Here is a 26138-nt window from a genome sequence, read left to right as displayed (position 1 = left end):
AACTAGTCGGGCTCCTACAGTTTGGCCTCCCTGAAAATCTGTGAGGTCTGACATTTTACGCTTCTGACAAAAAATCAAAACGTAGACAACTCTGCTAAAGCTCTCTTATACCACCTAATATATGTTCATTTTATATTTAAAATAAACTGAAAGCTAAGATTATATTTTAATGCTTTTGAAGCGAATTCTTAAATGACCCTTTTATTCACAAGTGTTTCCATTATTTTGATAATCACCTGTATATAAATACATATATATATAATTAAGCTCCCTTATATTGAGCTGAAGTTTGGTTTTATTTAGAACACTTGTGGGGAAGAAATATTTTCAGCTTGTAGCTTACTTATATGCGAAGGCTGTTTTATTCCTTTGAAATTCAAATATTATAGAGAGTCAGATAAAAACACGAGAAAAAGTGCTTTGTATGGGAGTAAACAAATACTTGTGTACGAAAAGCTAATTTTACAGTTCCTTCTTTTTTATAAGCTACTACGAAGTTTTTTTAATGGTTTTAGTCCCCTAGAAAGTTGTATTTAGACCAGCTTCTCGGGACAGATTCCGCAGAAAAGTTGCTCCTATCGTTATGAGCTCACGCTTGATTTGAAAAGATTTCTAATATGCAAGTGCAAATTTTTTTTTAATAATATAATACATTCGAGTTGAACTGTAAGAAATTGTATTGGCAGTTACAGTAGTAACTCTATTTAATGTATAAAAATATAGTTTTTATTTAGTATATAATGTTGTTATTATAGCATTCCTCTTTCTAAACTGAAAGATGTTCTTTTAAATTCTTATTATAATTATAAAAATATACATAATTGCAATTTTGAATTTTAGGAAATTCTAATTAATAATTATCTTGACAATGTAAAACATTTAGTTTGTTCGAATTGATAGAATACATCGAATTTTTTTGTCACTTCTAGCTAACTTATTTTTGCACTTTTAATATTAAATATGTTTTTAGAATTATTTTTGATTTAATACATTTAATTTTCGAAATTATACAATTCCGTTAAGGAATATTTAGTCTGAGTAATTAATCTTACTTTATGATATATTACAAGGCTTCATTTTCCACCCTGTGTTATAGAACCAATAAATCTCTTGATCATTTTATAATGACTAATATAATCAAAAAAAGAGTTCTTTGTCAGAAACTAGTTATTTTATCACGATCATGTAAAGTCTTTGAAAATTATTTTACATTTTGTCAATGTATATCATGCTTAAAAATATTTTTTGAGTGCTTTAAAAGTACTTAAAAGGTGAAATTTTTTTGTTGAAAAATTTGGCTATGCGCCTTGTAGTAGTGATACTTGTACTTAAATTGAAACTTGTTGAATTAATTTTTTCAATGTTTTAGACAAATTTCTTTATTTACTCTTTTTTTTTCTTTTGATATACATAAGAAAAATTGCAAATCTTAATTTCTGCACTTAATTTTACAATTCAATTTCAATGAAATCATTAAAAATGGAATGCAGATTAGTTTCATATGTTAACTTTTACAATCTGAATGACATTTTTTAACAATCTAGAAATTTAAAAAAAAAAAAAACCCACCCGGTTTTGCAAAAATTTCCCGGTAATTCTTTGGCAAGCCCTGTTAATTAATACAATTATATCAGTGCTTACATTATACATAATAATGTTTTTGACATAAAATTGTTTTTTAGTATTTTTTGATTTTGTTTGGGAAGGTATATTCCATGATAAACAATCATACTATTTTTAAAGTATTTAATTTTTCAGAACAGTACTTAATTTTTTCAAAAAGAAAGTCCTCAAAAGTGCTTAATTTTTGCTTTGTTGAAAGAGTGGGAACCCTGTATTAATTTTAGTTTTTTAGATAAAGTATTAAAAAAGAAGAATATCTGTAATGTTGACTTCTACGATAAAAGGAGAGATTTTAAATTAAATATAAATTAACTAATTACATGGAATTCTAATGTGTCCAAAAACATTTATTTAAATATCATTTTTAATCAAGTAAATGGAATTAAAGGGATTTTTAGCATTGTTTATTTATCCAAAAAACAAATGGACAAACTCCTTCAAAAATTTGATTACAAACAATTGATATTCTAGTAATGAAATTAAGTTCTATATAAAATCATTGAGTAATTGTGTGTTATAATTAATAAGTTTATTTACGCAATGTTTTTTTTTTTTTTTTTTTTTTTTTTTTTTTTTTGTTATTTAAAATTTACATTTTTACCATTTGCAAATCTGTTGCTATAAATCTTTTAATATTCAATTAAGGATTTTTTAAACTAATGTTATTTTTTTCTTCATTGTTGCTTAGGTACATGATGTCCACGAATGGCTGCAATTGATTACCTTTTCTAGTCATTTATGGGTGGTGCAATCGAATTACAGGACCCAGTTCATGACATGAAAAAGCAGTCCACATCATGATGGAGCCACCATTAAGAGTGCCTTCTTGACAATTTGTGTCCTTGACTTGGAAGGCTCTGTTAAGACAAAAGGGAAACTTTTTTTTTTTTTTTTCTGGGTGAAAGTCAAGGGTTGCTGGTAGAAATATTAAATTTGTTTACATGCCAGAAAGAACAAAAACTCAGAATGAAATATTTAAAGTTATGGATGAGATAAAAATATTTTTGATAAAAGTTATTATGAACTTATTGATGGGAAATATAGACAGGTACCTAATTATGTGACTCGGTGATCCAATATTTATATAGTATATATATAACCTTAAAATTGGAATAAGATAATGATGGCTTATATTTACTGGCATATATGCACTGGTTCTTAAAGTAAAAATATTTTTTGAAGAAAATTTGTAATTTTTAAGATATTTAATCTCAAATTTATGTCAGTATAAGTTGTATTAAATTAGAAGTCTGTTATAATTTAATATGGCCTAATATATAGATTATTTAGAGTTCTGTTCCATTTTCTTGTTACTTCTATATTCCGATGGTTGTTGGTGTTGCACAATCTGACCTACAGTTTTCTTTTCTTTTTTTTAGATAAAATATTTTCTTAATTTTGCAGAATTTATTTGCTAGGATTTTCTTTTTCTTAATACTTATTATTACCAGATCACACACATAAGATTTGCCATGAGCAATAAATCAGGAAAAGATATAAAGAATCTTGAATTAGATCCTGAAAATTAAAAAAGACACATATGTGTGTCTGCTAGTTAGTTATCCAGAGTTGATAACTTTGTGTTTCTAAAAAAATTCTTTTTTATTACAACCCTGTAACTGAGCTTTTTTTACAACTTATATCTTTATTAAATATTTCAGGGAAATTTACTTAATTTTTGATAGATTACTGTCAAGGATTTCATTTTAAAATAAACTTGATTTGCATTGACTCTTCAATTTTCAAATTTATCTCATTTAATCTCTTGAAATCTTTATTTAATTTGTGTGAAATTTTTCTTCCAAGCATGATGACCTTCTAAATAATGTTTATAAAACACGCGATTTAGGTATAGAATAGAGCTGTTGATATAGAATAAAATTCTCATTTTGCAATGTTTATAAATTTTTCTTTTAAAAGATATTTGGAAAGGAAAAATTTCTTTATTAAAATAAATAACATTGTTATTTAAGCAAAAAAAAAGAAGGGAACCTTTAATTTTTAAAAAAAATGTTTACATCTATTTTTTTATTTTTAAATGATTACTTTATTATGTATATCTTTTTATTTTAAGGCTCGAGTATGGCAGAGAGACTACAGAGATTGAAGAGTAATGCAACCTGATGCGGCATGTTATACAGAGGTATTTATTCCTTCAAACTATCGTTTATAACTTTTTTTCTATTTTTTGTTGCTGAATTATTTCTACTTCTCAGATGACACCACCACTGAGTATGCCTGACAACCCCATAAATGCAGTTACGACAAAATTTGCGCATACATCAACTAACAAATTGAGATGTCCTATATTTTGTGTGGCAGTAAGTTATTTGCAATAAACTTTTGATATTGTAAGCATAGTTTTAAGGAGGAAATATGTAATTTTCTCAGGAATGCTACTCTACATTTCTGTTCTCACAGATTTTAATTTAGAGTATGAAATTTCAGAAATCAAAATTGAGTACAAAATATCAAGTTACAGAAAAGTCTGTGTGTTTTCTACTTTTTAAATTACATATTGTTTAAAAACATTTTCTTTTAAAGTTTATATTTCTGATTTATTTGATTTTTTTTAGCTTTATTTGATTTTTGTGACAAGTTTCTTCAGTTAATTCTTTTTAAAAAGTTTCTTTATTTAAATCTTTTAAAACATTTCTTTATTTGATTCTTTTAAAAAGTTTCTTTTTGTGATTTTCGTATAACTTTCTTCTGTATTTATTACAGAGATCACTCAGTGTACGTAGTTTTAATGTATGTTCGAGGAGGGTTATCTCCTTCTAACATGTATTCTAAACGTTTAAATTATAAAAAATTAATAATGAAAACTTTTTCATATTTACCCCCTACTTACCGTTCAATTTTTCATTAATCAAGTAATGTATATATAACTTTGCCGGGGGTTTTGTCCCCCAAAACTACGCCACTGATATCACTCAAAAAAAATTTAGTCAGACTAAATTTATTTTGAATGATAATTTATATGTAAATTTAGTTGTTATTCATCTTTCGTTATGCATATTTTGAACTAATGATTTCATACATTCATCAGTCTTAATACACTCATCATGATAATACATTTATCAGTCTTAACTAATTTTTCTGACTAAATGTTTGAATGAGAGAAGCAAATTGCAAATATTTTGTCATTTTCATGGAAACTTGCATGATGATTATAGTAATTGATTAGAAATGAATGTAACTAATAACAGATTATAATTAAATGTTTATCAACTATTTGTAATCAAGTAATAAAATATTATCACAATTTCTCATTACAAGCAGTAATCATTGCTTATAATCATAACAAAAAGTGGTTACAGATAATCACAATTACAAGTAATCAAAATCTATAATTGTAAGTAATCAGCACTTCATGTTATCATAATTTGAGTTTAGGAAAAATCATAACTCTCAGTAATTATAAACTTATTATAACCAATTATCTTTAATACAAGTAATTATAAAATACAATAATTTCAGTATTGCAATCTAATTTCACGTAAGTTTAATTACATTTTAATCAGGATTGTTGGTAATTGGTTACTTTTCTACACAATGCATATATTGCATATTAAAATGAATGCTATTGTTAGGTATATTAAATGGATACTTTTAAGGATATATGTGCAAACATAGTTATGTAAATACATTGTGCACACTAATACCTATGCATATTATTGTATGTACATAAATGGGCAATTCTATGGTGACTGGTGTTACATTTTGATATGTTTTCTTATTTTTTAAATTTTTTCATTGATAAATTACATAGGAAGGACATTGAGTAATATGTCTTATTTTTTATTTTGAAATGCTCTTCCTTCCATATGCATTAATGGGATGGTTTTTTGAGATTTAATCTAGAGAAAGCTTTGAACTAACAGGAAGCATTTTAAAAAAAAATAATGAAATGACCTATAGAAAATGGCAAATTAAAAAAAAAGCCCTTGTGACTGATGTTACAAATACAAAATATATAAAAATTTATCAAAAGTTTTTTTTAATCAATATTATAAAATATTTAAAAACTGCAATTTTTGATTTTATATCTAAAACAGTTGATAAAAAAAAAATTGTTAATGGAGGGAGGCTATTCTAAGTATACAATATGTAAATACATAGAGATACCTTGCACGGCATAGGTAAATGTACATTGTGTGTGTAGGTATATTGTGACATCACTTACTTTATAATTAATTACGCGCTTGTAATAAGGAATATCCTAAATTTTAGTGGACACCTGAAGGTAGAAGATTGGTGCATCTAGCGGTGAATTTACTTTATGAAATGGATTAACTTTTAATTTTGAAGCTATTTTACAGGTAAAATAATAGTTGTTCTCTAATTTTTTGTGATATATCTCTCTTATCCATTTCTTACGAATTAAAATTTAGTTTATCATAAAATTTATATTCACGTATGTTGCTTTTTATTCCTACTTGCAATCAATGTTCATTATTGATATTTCACTTTTTTATTAATATTTTCAACTCCCGCTTTCTCTCTGTCAGAAATTGTCACACTTCACTACCATTCTTTGTCACAAATTGTCACACTGCACTACCATTCTTTGTCATACTGCTACACAATCACCTCGTATATTACTTAAAGATAAACTGTTAAGTCAAGGGAACCCAAGTTAAAGCTCTCTGTTAAAGAAGCATTTTATAAGATATTTAATAATTTTTATCTAAATGCAGGACTAAAAAGCAAATTTTTTTCATGGACTACTTGCATACCTTTTTTTTTCTTATAAAATTTATAATTTTTTAAATTAAAAATTGAATAAAAAAAAAATAAAATTATAAATTAAAAACAATTTAAGACAATTTTACAATGCTCCATAGTTTTTTTTTTTTTTTTTAAATTTTTACAGTATTTTTATGAGCTGTATTTGTATAAACCAGTGATACAAAACTTTTAAGGGGAAATTGTTTGTGCATTGCTCGGGGAAACATGCAATTTATAAGTGCGTAAAAGAGAAGATAAACTGTATATTATTTTTAAACTTTTAATTCCTACTTCACAATTAGTTTATATTGAGATCATTTGTCATATTAATTCATTTTTTTATAAATTCTAAAATACATAAATTTTTTGCAGTGCCTTTGATGACCACTTATATTAATTGAGGTTCTCATTAATTGAAGAATTGAAACAATTCCAAAAATTTAACCATTCAGTACTTAGGAATAGTTAATTTAGGTAACTTTATGCGTTCCTGTTCAACGGTTTGAATGTCACTCTAATTGGGACTATTTAGAGAAATATTAGCTTCCTGAAAGGAATTATTTGAATCAAGTTCTTTGTTTAAATTCTTAATGTTCTAAATTTTGTTCTAGTTATTTTTTCTTTGTACTCTTCTATGCATTTAAATTCCTCTTCAGTGTCATCGATTTTGATTAAGCCCTCAATCTGAGTAATTCTTCGAGATCTTCCACACTTATGCCCGGTTTTAGAATGTCACTTTCGATTTTTGCAATTATCTTTGTCACCGAAGCTCTAACGATGATTTGTCTACTACTGAGAATATTTTACATCCGCACTGTGGACGGTGCGAGCCTGGTGTGTAATTCGTAATCATCAGCTACCCCTGGGATTCGAACCCGCACCACCTCATAAAGAGGCGAGCGTTCTATCTCCTGAGCCACCATGGCTGTTTAAAATAATTTTATTTTTTAAAAATTATACCTTTTATTTATTTTTCTTCATAACTTTTAATAGTCTTATATCAGGTGGGTGTGATTTAGATAATATAATATCCATATTAATTGATGAATGATTTTGTGAGAGAAAATAATAAATGTTTCTAATGTGTTAATATGTCAACTACACTGAAGATTTGTTTTCATTTTTGAATTGTTTCGAACTAATTTTATTTCAGTTGATAACTTCTAACTGCTTAAACTTATAATTTAAATTTAAGCAGTACTGTGCTTTTCTTTGAAATTGAACCGCAATATATTATTCACTTTTTAAAGTGTTTCAAATAATTTAACAGTCCAAACAACTTAAATTTGTGTAATTAGTGTTGTGTAATTAACATTACTGCTATAGTTGATATTATTATGGAACTCAATATTGTGAATTTAATACAATATACTGTTTAATGTTATGCTAAAATTGATATTATTATACCATTTTATATTACCTCCATTATAAATCAATGTTCTTAAATTTCTCCTGTTGTCCAAATATAGTTGATTCTTGTTGTTGTCGGCCATTGAGACAGAGCTGGTGCAATTATTCTTGTTTTCCATCTTTGGCCAATAATTCTGCCACATCCGCTTATAGGGCGAACCCATTCATTTGTTCACAGAATTTTGACCTAAACCACAGAATCTCTAATTCAGTACCCCAGAGGTATTGATTTGTTATGGAGAACTTTGTGACCTGACAGGTTTAACATGCACCAGTCACCATTTACTACACTGGCTGGCTGGACTCACAAATGTGAGGTCCCTGCCATCCAGGCTATCCCAGCCTAGTTGATTCTTAAATTCGATTTATAAAAATTGGTTTGTGTAAACAATAGTAAACTAAATTCAGTTTCCTTAAAAATTTAAATGTTTTATTCTGAAAACCTTAGTTGTTTATGGAGTTATAAAAATTTGTACTTTATATTTGCCATTTACACCACAGTCATAAAGTATTTCATTTCCATATAGTTAAGGTAAAACAGTAGATTAAATATATGGGAGCCGTTTTTTGTAATTATAGTATCAAAATTATTTCTATTGTTTATTTTCTTGTTTATAATTATTGTATGTCACCAGATGAACACAGCAGGGAAGGAATGTGTCTGTTTTTATTAGGGTTTTTGAAAATGTGGTTTTATATTGAAGAGTCTTATAACAAAATGTAACGTTAATTTTCCTTTTCTAATGTTTTTAGGGAGGTTTAATCTCAGATGCCGAGTCACTTAATAATTTACGAGAGCTTCTCGTCATAATAAGAATATTACTTTTTGAATGAAAGCTGTCATCTACCTGTGTTTACAAAAACGTCAGGTAGTGTTTATTTATTTCTTAGTTCTTACTTTTTTACATACCTTCAGTTGTTAGATATTAAAGTGTCAAAAAATGTATGGAATATAAATGTTTATTTTTGATTAGAAGCAGATCTGGAACTCTGTTGTTAATTTCTTGAGCAATACCTTATTTGCAATTGTTTCTAAAAAGTGAAAATTAATCATAGCAAGTTTTATAAATATTCATGTTTTATTTCTACTTAAATCTAGTTATTACAAAAAGATAAATATCAAGCATGTTCACCTTAGTTGCCAACTCTGTGCATGTAGTGAGCTGGGTTCGGTGAGATTATTGCACTCGCATGTGCAACTCGGCTGCATTTTGCAAGATATTCTCCATTTCAGGCTTCTTTTTTACCCTCTGAAATCAAGCTGAAAAATCTATCGATCATTTTATAATGGCTCATATAATCAAAAAAAGAGTTCTTTGTCAGAAACTAGTTATTTTATCATGATCATGTAAAGTCTTTGAAAATTATTTGCATTTTGTTAATGTATATAGTGCTTAAGAAAAATTTTTGATTTCTTAAAAAGCATTTTAAAGGTGTTTGCTTTTTGTTGAAATATTTGATGAAACTTATGTCTTGTGAGTAGCATAATTTGTTTGTATGACATCTTTAAAATCAACTTTTTTTAGTTTCCACTGAAGGAAGCAATATGAGTTATAAAATGTGCCCCATCGTCGTAACAATTTTTTTATTTAAAAATTCTCTAATTAAAAATGGATTGTTATGTGTTTCAATTTTACTTAATTTTTATTCAATAGTCTGATAATACATTTTTGAAGCGACAGATTTAAAATATTTTACTTGAACAAATAAAAATGTGTTTCTTCTAGCTTGAAATAAAATTGTATTTGCATATGCATATGTTTATAAAATTTCAGTATGCTCCAATTTCCTATTTTTCTGGCTTGATTTGCAACAAGAAGAGGAAATCCCTAGCTACCATAAAATTTTCTTTCTATGTTGTAAACAAAAATACACAAAATCTTCTTATAATTGCTTCTCTAATGCTTGCAGCTATATAACTTAAAGAAAAAAAAAATTATGCGTAAACAGTTAAAAAGTAAAAATATTACATTTGCTCATATTTATGAAATTGTTGCATTATAGTACACTAAAAATTTATATATTTTATTCGATGTGCATTTTAAATGTTTTATATAATTATTTTAGATAATTTGGATGTTCTGTCACTTTTGTTTAAATTGTTTACAAAAACTCTGATTACACATGGTTCGGAACCTGAGGATACTTTATTAGGTTAATTCTTTTTATTTGAACTAATTATATTAATGATACTTTAATAGTAAATTCATTAAACCAGTGCTAAAATTAACTAAGTGTTATGTTACAAAGTGCAGAATATATTGTTTCATCCAATTAATTTTTGGATCCCATGTAAATTTTGTAATGGAATGTCAAAAAATCCATCAGAAATTTATTAAATATATATGCACATCATAAAGTTTTTAATATTAGGTTATTTGGGGTTAATATTTTTAACTGTTTAATCTGTTCAAAATGAAAATGTTGGTGTTTTTGTTTTACTTATGTAAAAACATATTTTTACAGAATTTATATTATCATGTTTCATATTAGCTTAAATAAATGAGGCTAATCTGAAGTTATTTGTAACTGATTTTTGGCACCCAAAAAATTGAGAAGCCAGTCTTAAATATATGCTTGATTCTTTGTTTCGGTTGCTAAATATACTTTTTCTTTTATTTTATCTTAACCTTCTGAAGGTTTTATTAATAATAAAAAAAAGTAGACGTTGGGAAAACACCCACTAATCTATGAAGTGATATTTATTCTGTAAAAAAAATTAATTATTTACTACATTTAAAAAAATTTTTTATAATATTTTAAAAGATAAATTATAACAGTATTGTAATTATCAAAAACTACAATTTTCGCGATCAAAACAATTGTAATGAAAAATATTTTTAAGTATGATTTTAAAGGCAGGCTAGATTGAATTTACTTCCTTTTTCCTTACTGCATTATTTAAGGTTTTAAGAATACATTTAATGCAGGGTAATATGAGCAAAAAATCTTAACTTTTAATTTCATTTTGGATTTGTTTTGTATGGGCCAGAAAAAAATCCTTTTTTTTTATTAAAAACAATTCCGTTTTTATTTTATCTGCTTATGAATAAAAAGTATTTAATGTTTTGAGTATTTTTTTAAACTAAATCCTATCAGAATTATACAAGTTAAGCATTGCACAAAAATAAACTTTTTCTTGTTCGAATATTAGCTTATTTAATGTTTATTTATTTATTTTGCTTTCATGTATTATAAATATGTTTGTAACAGGTATAAATAATTAGATCATTTCTTAACAATGAACACAAACTCTTTTTTATCATTCTAGAAATTGCACAGTTTTTGCATTATGTTTCATATTACCCTCATTATTCTTTGATTTCATTTTAAATATCCTATTTTATTTAAATTGGACCTACTTTTTTTATGAAAAATCTTTGATTTTATTTTTTATTAACAGAAAATTAATGCACCCAATTTGTTCTCATGAAAGTTTTTGGTACTTCATTAGATGTTTTATTTTGAAATTTAAACAAGCTAAAATTTAATTTTTGCAATTGATATTTAATATAAATTTATATTACAGATGAATGTAGCCTTCTCCCGAACCAAGTGCCGATAATTGAATTATGAACACAAGCTTTAGGTGTGTATTTTGCACTTGCATTTATGAACAATAACAGTGTAATTATTTATCACTTTTCTTTTTTTTTTTTATGATTTCATTTGAAATTTAAAATCTAGTCATTATCGTAAATAACAGGAGTAATCTGCTTACGCATTATAATGCATCAATTGTGGCCAAGGTTGTAGAGGAGTTGTGAATATTAAGTAATCATGGTGCATTACTTAGATATGTAATTCTCAAATGCAGAAAAATGAAGGAAATGAGCGTGCAAGTAGATTTATGTCGACAGAATTATAAACAGATTTTAAATGTATATGCAGTTTTAAATATATATATACCCGTCAATGACGATTTCTCACTTTTAGCGTCTTTTTAGCTTGGTTCTATTTAATCTTCTATATTAATAATGTTAAAAAATCCAGGTATTTAGAGGGTCCTCTAATATTATTGCCTTGAAATACCATGTTTCAACAACTTACCAAGTCATCTTTCAACAAAAAAGAATAAGTATTTTAGAATTGTTTGAAAATTCTTTGTGTATTCTCTCTTTATTAAAAAATCGTAAAAACTGCAGCTCTTTTGAGTGTTTATTATAATATTATATTTTGTTTTGCTGCATGAAAACTTGAAATTACTAAGATACTTAGAAAACTGCTCAGGAATTGTGATGGAATAAAAAAAATTATCATTAAAAAATTAATTGTTAAGCTTGTTGGAAAAAATACCATCGTTCGCAGGCTGCGGGGATACCACTACAGAGTCAAAATTTGGCATGTTAAAAGGTTTCCACGTGTTTGTTTATAATCTTAACAAGGAGATTTTTTTTAAAAATTTCAATTTGTTGACAAATTTTTCAATTTTGAAAGCTTTTTGTGTGAATTTTTTCTACCTTTTTTTATTTTTCATTGCTTTACATTACATTTTGCTTTTTCTGCTCAAAAAGTATTAAACTTAGAAAATTGAAATCAAGAAAGCGTGTAGAAATGTGTACAAGGAAAAAAAGTATGATTCTATTGTCATTTCGAGAATTTACTACAATTTCAGCAACTGTTAAACTTGTAGTAAAAAAAAATAACTGCTGAAATGCAACTACAGATTTGAAATTTAATGTTCTGACAGCGAACAGTATTTATAATTTTATTTCAAAATTCCCATTTGTTTGATAGTCATTGTAGAAAAAGGTGCCTTTTTGTTATTTTTCTCAGATTTTTTCACTTTAAATATTATCTATTGTTGTAGAAAATTTATTCCCCACGAAATCTTTATTTATTTTTAGTTACTTTATTAACTCACGTATGCATAGTTGTAATCAAACATTACAAAAGAGAGAGAGAGATTATGTGTTGTCAGATATAAATCTTTACAGTGAAATTTTTAAAAATATTAAATAAAACTTAAAGAGTGCTAATAACCAGGGGTCTGTTTAGAGGAAATTTGAGTCCGTTAACCGACCCTTCACAAAATAATTTATCTTTTAATTGGACCCTTCACAAATTTGTTTATCTTCATTATTGTTTTATTAATCGAATAAGCCCTTTCCGGGGAAAAAAAGACCATTCAAAACGAATTAAGTTTTCCCAAGTTTAAATTCCAAATGTAGTATTCTAAGAAAATATTTCTTCTTTAACAAGCATCGTGTGCACATTCTTAATGATATTAAATGATATTTTTTTTTTGTAAATAAATAATTGATCAATTTATGATTCATAATTAATTAATTATTCTTAACATTAATTAATAGATTATTAAGTAATAAAAATTAATTTTTAGCAATTTTTGAAATAAAATATTATAAATTTGAGAATTGTTTAAGTTTACTTAATGTGTAACACATTAAAATTGATACATAACTAAATTGTGTTATTTAAAGTATGTCAAATGAAATTATTAAAAATGTGAGTGATTTTGTTTCCATTATTCGTCTGAGATGAATATTCTATGTTGATCAGTATAGGCTAAATACCAAATATTTGTATGTAGCATCTCTAATTTAGTAGCAGCCATTGTTGAGCAGAATCTTGTAACTATTTGCAATTTAAAAACTTCTTAAAAAGGCTTTTAGCAATTTTTTCATTAACAAAACCCTATTTGCAGAAATTATCAAAAGTAGGACTCTGGTTGAAAGAGTATGACTTACCGCTAGTTTTATATTCACAAATTATGTGTAGTTTTTTTCACAATTTTACAAAAACAGGACTTTTTACAATATGTCTGGACAGACCCCTGATAACCTTTCTCTATTTGAATTGATATAAATTTCTAAATGAGTAAAATTACTTTTTATTTATCTGTTCTGATTGAGTCACACATACTGTCTTCTTTTGGCTAAACTTTTTTTTTTAAAGTTCAAAGGATTATTTCATATAATATAACTCATGATTGTAAAGGGTGCGCCATTTGTTATTCTCATAGACTGCACCAAAAATTCTTCTAAGCATCCTTCTCTCTCTCTCAAAAAAGAAGTATAAGCACCCAGACCTAGTTCATGCTATTAAGGCCAATCATTTAATGGCTAGAACACCTTTTTAGATCTGTTGACCAAAACTCTGCAAAAAAGTAACCATTTTTAAACCCGAAGGTACAGGAAAAAAGGGCCGTCCACCGACTAGGTGGCTGGACGCAGTTGAGAAGGACCTAAAGATAATAGAAATAATTAACTGGAAGGCTATGGCACAGAATAGATCAATATGACAAAAACTTATTGGGACTCCCTTGGCCTGTCATAGGCTGTAGTGCCCAAGAAGAAGAAAGGATTATTTTACAAATTCAAGTGATCATTCATTTCGTTATATTAGCAAATGTTCTTGCATGAAGCTAAAATGATTGTTTATTTAGAAACCAAAATGTTCCACTTGTTTATGGAAAATATTGACATTTAAGAAGAAGTAAACAATGGTGAACGGGAATCGTTTGGGGGGATTGGTAAGATGAGTTCCAGTAAGATGAGAGTAAACAAACAAAAAAAACAAAATGTAATTAAATTTGTTTGCATTTTCATGGGAATTTCAATTATAATGGCAATTTTTATGTCTCCGATATAATGACATCTTGTAATTTATGATGTTTTTGTCCAATTTGACAGCGTCATCATATTAAGGTCCTACTGTATGTATAAAATATTTTTCTGAATAAATTATAGAGATAAGTTATAATAAATCTGAGTATCAAATTACATCATTGCTTTGTTGCAAGTGTCTTGATTATTCAAGTTCTAAATTTCTTTGTTTTTTCTATCATTAGAGAGAATAGTTATGAATGTGCATATTAATAGATGAATAAAAGGTTTGAGATTTCGCATTCGAAATAGGGAACCCACTTCTAGTGTAAGGAAATTTGGATGTAATGTTTCCTAAGGATCAATATTTTGTAAAGTCTATGGAAATCTACTGGGAAACAATAATACTATATTATTTGTTTTCTTATCATGATGCTTTAATATATGTTAATTTTAGGTGTTGCTAGCCTAACCCTGTTCATCATGGTGTGTAGCATTTTTAAAAAGTGCTTAAAGGTGCTTATTTTCGATTTTCGTTATTTAAAAGCCTTTTAACGTGCTTTTTCCATAGGGTGTTTAAAAAAGTACTTAATTTTCCCTTTTGGAAAAGGAGATTTTTTTCTTTACCCTGTCGGTTTTTTCCACGTATTATGCAAAACGTGGTTTTCTTATACATACTTTTCACATTGTTCTATACAACGTTTTCACAATTCATTCAGCCACAACCCATTTTAACAATTTACCACAATCCAACTGTCAGTTTGAAGAAATACTTGTCAGTCCGTATGAGCGTCTACTGCGTTTAGTGAGATTATTGCGTTCAGTATCATATTCCAATATATCATATTTTCCAAACTGACAGGTAATATTTAAAAGAAAAATTAAATTAATGTAAAGAAATTTCAATGATGAGTAAAATTTTATATTTTTGAAATATATATATATATTACAATTTTTGTTTAATTATACATACTTTTACATAAAATTTTCTTTAAAAATAGACAAATATTTTCAAATGTAATAATGTGCATAATATTTCTATTCAGGAATATATCTCAATATGATAGATTAAAAAGTAACAAAATTCATGCCAATTTAGTTTCAGAATTGCCTATCAACATAAGTACCTGAACATTGTAATTTTTTCAACAAAACTTTTGAGAAGTTTTAATAAATACAAAATGTATCACCTTTCTGTAGATCCAAGAAATTTTACTTTTTTGTCTTATCTATTAGGATTTAATAGACAATTTGAAATTGTAAGAATTTGATTTGTTGAAGTGTGGAACTATCCACAAATAATTCTACCAAGTGATTGAAGTATCTTATACATTCTACCTACTTTTTTATTTCAGAATTTTTAGGACTTTTAAATATTATAAAGAAAAAAACTTGAATTCAATAACCAGAGAATTTTTAAAATGCCTAATTGAGGAATTGAATTCAAATTTATATTTTTGGAAATGACATTTAGTTGCATTTAAAATCAGTAATACTTCAATCAAAAATATTAAAATCTAATTAAAAAAAATAATTAATTTACAATTTTAAACTAAATTTTAAATTTTTTTAATGGGCTCATATTATGAAATTATTTCATTTGGGAGTTAAATAACTAATCTAATTTTGAAACTAATAAAAGAAAAAAAATATTTTATTTAACATATGCTTCTTTTAAATTGCATTTCTTATTAAATTTTAATCTGTGATTTGGAAATTGTGTTTTTGAAGTTTTTTATGCTACTATGCAAAAAGCTTTTTTTCTTCTTTTTTTCCCCCCATAACAATTGTGGCAGGGTTCCCACTCAAATTTCAGAAATAAAATCCCCATACTTTGTCAGGAAAATTTTTCAAAATTCCAGAATATATTTTTTTAATATGGGGCAAGATCTCATCAAATATATAATTTTTTATACAATAAATTACAATTACTTTTTGATCAAAAATATATCACATATTATTTTTGTAAAAAATGACCTTTCAGTAGATGGTTTACCACGTAGATTTTAAAATACAAAAGTATATAAATTATAGATAGAAGCAATATTTTAAGCACAAAATCTGAAAAAAATTAAAAACTCAAAGTAACATAGTTCATCAATAAATCTATTATTAGAGAAAAAAGTAATCTTACATCTGATTAAAAGCCAAACTTAATTCATGCAGAAAAATTAAAAATATAGTATTAGAACTGAAAATATTGTTAGATTGAAGAAAAAATTTAAAACATATTTTTGAACAAAAAGTAGTTTTTACAAATTAATGATACAATTTTAGTTTTAATCCAAAATAGTTTAACCATGTTGCAGTAAAGCTTTTACTAACTATTAACTTTGTGAAACTTATTCAACTCATCGGCTAATTATCATTATTTTCAAGATTCGTTCCAGGTGTTGGCCAAAACTTGAAAAAACTTTACACAAACCTGAGAAATAATCAATTTTAAAATTGATGATAACAATTAGCAACCAATGAGGCTCCAATGTCTAACATATATTTTTATTATTCTGTGTAAAAATTTTGCTATGATTAAATTTTGTTAGAAATATTAATTTGTGAAAAATATTTTTGTTAAACAATTTCCTGTTTCAAATTAGTTAAAAATACTTAGTTTTAAAAAATTAAGCTTGTTTTTTAAACTTTTTTGTTATTTTCTAATCATAAGTTGGGTGCATGATGGCAGTCTAAATAATTATTAATATTTAGACTGCTTCATAAAAAATTTTTCTTTCCAATTTCTGTCCAAAATAATGCTTTTGTCTAAAATTCATATAATTGTCTACACTAAAAATCCACATGTTAAGCTTATTTGAATTTTATTTTCTACAAAATTTGATATTTTGCAAATTTTCTATCAAGAAATAAGTTTTATTGCTAATTGAACAAAAATATATTTTATTTCTGACAAAATATTGCCTTTTATAACAAAAGTGTAATTCAGAATTTAATTTAAATTTTAATGAAAATCCTGTAAAAGTCAGGAGATTTTATTACTAAGTCTGAGTGGAAAATCACCATAATTCTTATTGTATTCATTTTTAGCTTGTGCAGATGCCAATAGACTAGATGCCATTCCAAACCAGTAAATTGAACTGTCTTCTTTAACACTTAATTTTAAGACTGATGAAACAAGGAAAATACGTTCATCATGTTAAATATTTTCCAAATGATAAGAAGTTTTTCATTGCATTCCTGCCAACATTGGAGAAATAAAATAACAGTGATTTTACAAATTGTCCCAATTTTGGGTTTATAACTACTCGTGTTCAGCTCTGTCGCCTTGTAATTTGGAAACTAATCCTGAAGACAAGGGAACTCCTGGATCAAGTATTGGGGGAAATTTGCTTCAAGGAGTGCTTCTTGGTGGAACTAACTTGCATTTAATTTACATGTAGAGGAAAACCACGAAAACCTCCCATGGTTAGACAGATGACAAGGGGACATAATTATACAATATTAAATAATTATACAATGATAACTCGTTATGTATATAATTATACAACATACAAAAATTACGGTTTTATACTGAGAGCAATTAAAATAATTATTTTAATAATTGTTCTCACCCGGTACATTATCTTACAAGTGATGTATTACATCCTAAGCTTACAATATCAGTCTTATGAAATTGAGGAATGGTTCCTTCAATGGTGTGAACTTTACTGTTGTACTGTAAAAACTCAGGTTGAGAATTGTACTCAAACTGTAAAGGTAAAGAGTTCATGAACAAGGTTAGTAGCCAAATCCTAAAACAAAAAATAAGCACCTTTTAAGAACTTTTTAAGTACTCAAAATATATTTTCAAGCACTATATACATTAACAAAATGCAAAATAATTTTTATAGACTTTGCTTGATCATGATAAAATAACGAGTTTTTGATATAAAACTCTTTGATAAAGAGATTTTTCGGTTTGATATCAGGGGGTGGAAAGTCTGAATTTGAGAATATCTTGAAAAATGGAGCAGAGTTTTATAATTTTTTTAAAGGAAAGCTGCAAGACATTCCGAATTCGTAAAATACTTTTTATATTGAAGTTTTAGTAAGTTAAACTCCATTAAAAAAGTATGTTCACCATCCTGTAAATATATGAGTTCATTGTTTTATCTGTAAATTTTTTAATTTAATCTGTAGTGTTGACGTTTAATGTTAAAAACATATATATTTTTTAATATTTTTGAATACTTTGTTTTAATTATACTTGCGTTTTTTGTATTAACGGACATGTAAATATTTTTTTTAATAAAATTGTTTTTTTAAAATAGTTAAGCTTATTTTTTGATTTGTTGCATACAAAACTTCCATGAAAATGCTGTTTATTGTCATGTGAAAAAGGAAAAATTTTGAAATTAATAAAAATGCATTTGGTAATACTTAATACTCTGAGCCAGGGGTCCTCAACCTTTTTGTACCTAAGAGCAAATACCAGAATATCGGTCGAATGGCGGGCACCATTAATTTTTTTAAGATAAATTTGTAGTTGGTAGACATAGGTAATAATACACACTACATGTAATGTACAAAAGATTTAATTTTAAAAATTAATTTTAAAAAATAATTTAATTTATGAATAATTAATATTAATATTGTGTAAAATAAACGATTACTTAATAACTTGCAAAGCAATATATAAAAATTACTTATAAAATACAGTCAATGTGATCTTTGGCATTGCATTTCACTGACCAGCGCTTCAGAATCGGGAGAATATGATGAAATTCCTGCTTGCAAGCAATCGGCAAGGTGTTCATCTGTAAGTCATGATCCATATTTTGATTTAATGATATTCATTGTCAAAAGTAAGGATTCACACAAGTATATGTGGAAATAAAAAACGACTTTTTTATATGCTGCTCTTTTTAAGAAGGGAAATTTATTTCTGTATTCCAGAATTTCCCGTTTTTCAGATTCAGATATAATAGTTTTGAGGATAATGTGATTCTGGAGATCCAAAATTTCTATCTCCTTACTTGAAGAAATTCTGAAATGTATGTTGCTATTTCAGTTACGTTTAGGTTACAGTTACGCTGGCCAAAGGATTTACAGAAAAAAGTGACTATAAGCTCCCTATGATATTAAATTGTTGAAAGCGCTTTAAAAATTGATCTTGAAGTAATTGGAGGTTGATGACAAATGTTGATTAGTCAATTTCATTGTTGTCTATCATTTTTTTCATGTTTGAAAAATGCACAAGAGACTTCATTTTCAAATGTGATATCCACAAAACCAGCTTAGCTCTGAACGAGATCATAGCCCCTATCATTCTTGATATATGTTTGTCCTTCCCTGCAGCTGAACTATTTAGTTTTTCTATTATGTCTGTTACGAAAGACAAATCTGCTAGCCGAAGAGGATCTCTAAGTTCTAAAAATATTTGATTTTTGGCAGCAAGAAAATTTTTTATTTCTTCAATTAAATTTATAAATCTATCAATATATCTGTGGGGATGCAGGTGTTTTTCCTGCGAATTCTATATTGGATGTGTTTATCATCAATATTTAAAAAGCAAGAAAATTTGCATAGCATTTTATGGGAAAACTGAAATATTTTATCGTTAGGCACAAACAGGGGGCACACCAAACCCGATCGACGGGCGCCATGGTGACCGTGGGAGAGTAGTGCAGGTGTCTCCAGGGCCCGACTTAGCCTTATTGGGACCCCCTTTGCTTTACTACTTCAGTAATGAAGAACCGAACTTTATGGAGGTATTTAAATTTTTCTCCTCACCATAGGTAGCAAACTACTATACTACTTTTTTTTACAAAAAAAGTAGCACTCTACACTTTAAACAAACTACGAATAAATGTAGTGGCTACAGTAGTTTCACAACTTGTAGTGCTCTAATTCCGACCACTGAGTTCAAAGGATTTAAACTATGATTGCAACCTATTAAGAAAGTTCATTTATTAATTGCACTTTGCATTCAGGAGCAGTGTTAGAACCTGTTACGCTACTAAAAATTTAACGAGTGCAAGTAATTATAATTATAATTGTGTCTTAAAGACACGAATATGATTTTAATTTATGTGTGGTATTGAAAAGCCGATCTATGTTTGGATTTACGTCTATCAATGTTCTATTCCTAGTTTTTTTTAATTCGAACCCAGGCTAGAAGACAAAGAAAATTCTAGATCGAGAATTGGGATAAACTAGAAAAATTTTTTGATAGAATTTTATATGGAGAGGAAAACCATGAGAATCTCTAACGGAGCCTTAATGGCAAAGGAATTCTAACCTTTGATCATTTGATTTAATTATAATTGTAAATGTTAATGATATTCGTTTTATTTATAATTATTTATTCTGATCGTATCTTATACTAACCAGAAATCCGGTTGGCCTATACTCGTGCAAATCCAGAAGCCCCTTTAAAGACGAAAAAAAAATGTCCATTTTTGGGTTATTTATTAAGACAATAAAAATCAGAACTTTTTTTTACTCCGTCTACTATATGGAATTAGCAATTAATATTCCAAAATATTAAGTGAAGGGGCCGGGATAGCCTGTTTGGTAGGGCACTGGGCCCATGTCTAAGAGGTCGTGGGTTCGATCCCTGCCGGCCGAAGACTCCCCGTGTAGTAAATGGTGACTGGTGCACACTAAATCTGCCGAGTCACAAAGCCCTCCATGTTCCCATAACAAATCATATCTCTGGGGGTACTGATCCAGGGGTTTCCTTGTCTTCTGGATTGGGTTCAAAATTACAAGACTACGGAGTTGAACATTAGTAGTCGTAAACCCAAAAATTGGGTCGGCTGTTCAACGACGGTTATAATATAAAATAAAATATTAAGTTAATACTTTTCAAAGAAGGACAAAATTACAGTATTTATGAAAAGAAACTGTTATAAGTTTTGTTATTTGCACTTTTATTATATAAACAAAGTAGTCGTTTCTTTCTTTGAGGTGTGAGGTATTAAAAAGAGCAGAACGGTAAAGGAAAGAACATGATAAAAAGTAAAAAAAAATAATAATAATAATAACTATTTGCCTCCAAAGACGTGTGATATAAATTAAACGAGGAATTGAGTATAGTAAATTCACAAATATTGTGATTCATTTTAAGAACTTTTAATACGAACTCATAAATGTAAACGTATTTTTTCCACTCCATATTTATTTTTTTTAAAACTATCAGACTTTGTTTATCATCGAAAGCAAACCACAAACCCCTTTGAGAACCTCGTTTTCATTTTAAAGATTGAAAAGTAGCAAAATATAAAATGCTTTATTTTAATTACAAAGTAATTTAAAAACAATTCTTACACTTATCAATGAAGCTCGTTAAATTTAAGATAATTTGAAAAGAAAATACTTCTTAATAATTATTTATTATTTTCTATTATTTATGGCAAAATTTAAATTGCAAATTAAATTATTTTAAATGGCAAAATTAGAATAAAATCTACGGAGTAGTTCATAAGAACAAATTTTAAGCATACGGTTTTTTTATATTGGATAACTCAGAAACCGTTTAACCGATTTCGTTCAAATTTTGTCTCATTTAAAGTTACATGCTTTAAAAAGATGTAAAAATTTACACATCATACAATTTTAAAAAAATTGACAATTATTGAACGAAATAATGAAAAAGGATTTTTTTCTTTTTTGGAAAATATCTAATTTCATAATTGTGTGAAAAAATGTTTTGGCTTGCTTGATAAGTCCGCGAAATACGGAAAAAGAAAAATTAATATTAAGGGACCCAAACGTAAGTCTAAATTATTGGAACCCTATTTTCCACAATTATGGCTACTTTGGTGGTCAAAAATCTATATCCGTTAACAAAAAAAAAGTTTCATTAATTAGATGAAAGTGCGTTTTTTTGTTGTCTGATTTCGTTACTTAATAGTTAACACTAATTCATTAACATATTAAGTTCCGATTCAAAGCCCTATTAATTTAAACTAAGAATTAATACTTAAAGTATGTATAAATCAACTCTTAATTTATAATTTAAAGAGTAAAAATTTCAGCAGTGTGTGTATAATATTGTTTTTAGAGAGATGGCCCTAGAGAAAAGTAATAATCCGTTGACCACAAAATCGTTGATTCGTTTCTGATTTAGTGTAGCTTATTTATCAGATTAGCAAACAATTTAATCTGACACAATTCGTAGGCAATCATTAAAAATAAACAGTTTTAAAGTACGTTTATTATTTTTTTTAAATAACTTAGTGAAATCAGTGTTCTCAAATATTCATTCTAAATTTGAATTTTTGGATAATTCAAAAATTTTTTTACCTTCTCCTCTGAATTCGAAGCCTTTTTGAGTGTATGTGGGTATTAAATAAATGAAATTATTCTTTAAAAGTGAGGAATATCATTACTATTCTCATCACTTTTATTATTTTTTTAAGCAAGCACTTAAAAAAAAACTGTGTTTTAAATATCTTTATTTTTAAGCGCAGTGTCAAAGAAAATTACATGTTTTTTATTAGAGTAAAATTGTTTCATAGAAATAAAAAATTAAAAGAAAAATTTTGCTTGAGAATGAAAACGATATTTTAAAAGACACCTGACTCCTGCATTAAAATTTGATGAGTAAGTTAAACATCTGCTAGCAAAAGAGGCATATCGTATTGAAAGAAATGAAGACCCCGTTTTGAAATGGAACAAAACTAGATGCTTAAATAAAAATAGTCGCCCAGATGAGAATGTGGTTTTTAAAATGTGTTTCAGTTGTACCGCAAATAATGATTTAAATTTGATTTAAAATAATTTCGATCACCGTGATTTATAAATTCTTTTTTGCATTAAGCTTCTATCACCTCGTCGTTGTTTTTCTTTCTTTTTTTTAGTGTGATTCACTCCACAATTTCAATTTATAGTGTGATAAATATTTAAAACTATCACATTTTTAGTCAACCTAAATAAAGTTGTTATTAAAATCCATTTGATTTATTATTATTTGTTAACAGGAACTGGTTTACAGGAGGGTATTCGAGGTGCGTTCTCAAAACCCCTACATGAACTTGTAAGAAAAGTTTTGTTTGAGAATTAAAAATGAGAATTTAGTTTTTTAAAAAGAATATTTTTCTCTTTAAGTTTAATCGGTGTATGATTATGTTATTAAGCGTTAAAGTTAACTTTCAAGCTATTTACATTATATTGTCAACTTTATTTTAAAATAATAAATATATTTAACGTGAGTTGCAAAAAATTGTGTTAGATACGAGATAGATTGTTATGATTCATAAAATTATTACCTATATAAATTGAATACTAAGTGCTTTTTGAAGAAATTAATGAATTTTACAAATGATATTTCAGAATGCAATCGATACTTTGATCGACGTCATTCTCACCAACATCTTTAACTGTGTCAAATAAATTTAAGAAATTTTTTTCCCGTCATAGTTAAGCTAAATTCGAATTTCTGTGTGATGTACTTTTAAATAAAGCTCCAGATTGTAGTTACAATTTGTAGTTCTTTAAGAATTAACTGTTGACTATAATTTTATTTTATTTTATAACCGTCGTTGAACAGCCGAACCAAATTTGGGTTTATGACTACTAATGTTAAACTCCGTAGCCTTGTTATTTTGAACCAACCCAATCCAGAAGACAAGGGAACTCCTGGATCAAGTATCAGGAGAAATTTGCCTTTGTGGAGGACTTTTTGATGAAGCTAGCCAGCATTTGCGTTATATGGAGAGGAAAGCCACAAAAACCTACCACGGTTAGCCTGTGGGCAAAGAGACTCTAATCCATGATCCATCTACAACTGAGGATATTTTACATCAGCACTGTACAGGAAACTATTTTATTTTTTTTTTATTTTATAACCGCCGTTGAAAGCCGTGAAGGGCTGTTTGATGGAATTAACACGCGTTTGCTTTACATGGAGAAGAAGACCACTAGAACCTCTCACGGTTAGCCCTCTAACCCATGATCTGTCTACCACTGAGGATATTTCGCGTCAGTACTGTGGTCGGTGCAAGCCATCTCGGAGTTCGAACCCGGTTCACCCTCATTGGAAGGCGAACGCTCGATCCCCTGAGCCATCGGGACTGAACAAGGAACTATTTTATTTAATATAACCGTCGTTGAACAGACGACCCAATTTAAGGTTTACGACTACTAATGTTCAACTCCGTGGAATTGTAATTTTAAACCCATTCAGAAGACAAGAAATCTCCTGGATCGAGTATTGGGAGAAATTTTGTCTTCGTAGAGGACTTTTTGATGGAGCTCACCCGAATTTGCGTCACACGGAGAGGAAGACCACGTGAACCTCCCACGATTAGCCTGACGGCAAGGGGACTCTAACCCATGATCCGTCGACCACTGAGGATATTTCATGTCAACACTGTGGTCGGTGCAAGCCGGATGCGGAATTCGTATCGACTGGGATTAACGTTTTGCGGCATTTTCAGAAAATAAGCAAAGACAGCGATTGCTTTAGATAGGCTAAACTTGACTTAACAGTGACGAGTAACTGCTGAAAACTCATCAGCTATGAAAATAGTATATTATTCGCAAAAAAGGCATCATTTCATATAACCCTACGAAAAACAGCCAAATGTAAACCTAAGAAACCAATGCCTAAAACTGAAACTGAGAGCAGGATACTTTAAATGTAGGTTACACAGTCATATTTCCATCATCAAGGAAGATTGGTTTGAACTGTTTTGAAAAGCGCCTTTAACCGTTCCCTCTGCGGATCCAGAGAGAATTTCGGTCGCCGAGAGTAATGTCCTCCTCTCCTAAATTGATAGATTCCATTTATCTTCAAAATTGAAATTAGCAACCATGTGCTTTTTAAAAATAAAATTATGAATTGAATAATAAGTATAATTTTATTTTAAAAAAGATACTTCCGATTTTAATGAAACTATAGAAGTCTTGTTGTTGTTGTCTCTAATGCCACTTGCCAGTATCCAAACCTGCTGGAAGTCAAGTAAAGGAAGTCAATTCTATTGAAAACCCAATCGAGCGCGAATTAGAAGAAATTAAAAACCATAGGGAGGTTTATAAAATTCTATACTTTCCTAAAAAGAGTACTCCAATCTAGAAACGCAAAAGTATAAGGCGTTCCGAACTTAAAAGGCTATGATACCTTTTCCGGCCAGAGATTTTTCTAAATTATTCTCACTCTCAGCAAATGTCATCCTCGCAGGAGATGCCAAACACACCTTTTGGACAATGTGTATCGCAAAAATCTGTTAAACAGGCCTAAAAGCACCGGCAACAGGATTGTAGCCCCCTTCCAAACATATATTCGAAAAACATATACATATGATAAGAAATACGTAAAAAATATTTTATTCTGTCCTTGTTACTCTCTATATATAGATAGCACAGGTGTCGCTAAGATCGATGATAGTGTAAAATACGATATGAGGACGGAAAGAAATTTCTGTATGGCCTACATTTAATGTATAGTATTGTCTACTTTGCTTATAGGCATTCCACTACATTGCTTTCTAATTATTATTAATAACTGGTTTTTAGGAGGGAATCATTTGGTGGACACTTTAATAATTTTTATAATTTTTGAGTTCAAATGACAATTTTGATACTAATACCAAATTAAAGGATAGGTGTCGAAATTTCGAAAAATATATACACATGCTGAGAATACACATATGAAAATATATACACATGTTTTGCTATTTTTACTTTTGATTTAGATCTTTTTTCTTTTCTGAAAAAAATCATGGAATTCATTCAATTTAAATTACGATTTTTTTTAAAGAAATTGTAATTACGAAAATTTCTAATGCAAAAAATACTGTTTCTTTTAACGTTTATTACTTTTTGAATTCCGATCAATCCAAAACTCTAACTGAGATTTTGTTTACC

General features: G+C 27.8%; 1 protein-coding gene across 22 annotated transcripts; it reads left to right on the top strand.

Annotated features, from left to right (window-relative positions):
* The first annotated feature begins 430 nt into the window (after positions 1 to 430).
* LOC147806827 (pre-mRNA 3' end processing protein WDR33-like) lies at positions 431 to 18592 on the top strand. Of its 22 annotated transcripts, none has more exons than XR_015435281.1 (9): positions 450 to 619; positions 2312 to 2459; positions 2572 to 2671; positions 3698 to 3766; positions 5857 to 5945; positions 8518 to 8633; positions 9832 to 9918; positions 11294 to 11353; positions 17373 to 18592. XR_015435281.1 is itself a non-coding variant. In XM_087167287.1 (6 exons), exons 3-5 carry the CDS (start codon positions 3737 to 3739, stop codon positions 8596 to 8598), a joined length of 216 nt encoding a protein of 71 aa, XP_087023413.1. In that variant the 5' UTR covers positions 431 to 619; positions 2312 to 2671; positions 3698 to 3736; the 3' UTR covers positions 8599 to 8633; positions 17373 to 18592. The 22 variants fall into 22 exon arrangements, 6 of the variants coding, with proteins under 6 accessions (XP_087023413.1, XP_087023412.1, XP_087023411.1 ...); XR_015435275.1 differs by adding an exon at positions 3840 to 3944 and having other exon boundaries at positions 454 to 619; positions 2312 to 2671; XR_015435285.1 differs by adding an exon at positions 3840 to 3944 and having other exon boundaries at positions 474 to 666; positions 2312 to 2671.
* The last annotated feature ends 7546 nt before the right edge of the window (positions 18593 to 26138 follow it).

This window comes from Parasteatoda tepidariorum, chromosome 7 (genome assembly GCF_982258835.1).
Source record: "Parasteatoda tepidariorum strain Cologne lab strain chromosome 7, Ptep-v5.0, whole genome shotgun sequence".
Lineage (NCBI taxonomy): Eukaryota > Metazoa > Arthropoda > Arachnida > Araneae > Theridiidae > Parasteatoda > Parasteatoda tepidariorum.
This window is presented reverse-complemented; position numbering and strand designations above follow the sequence as displayed.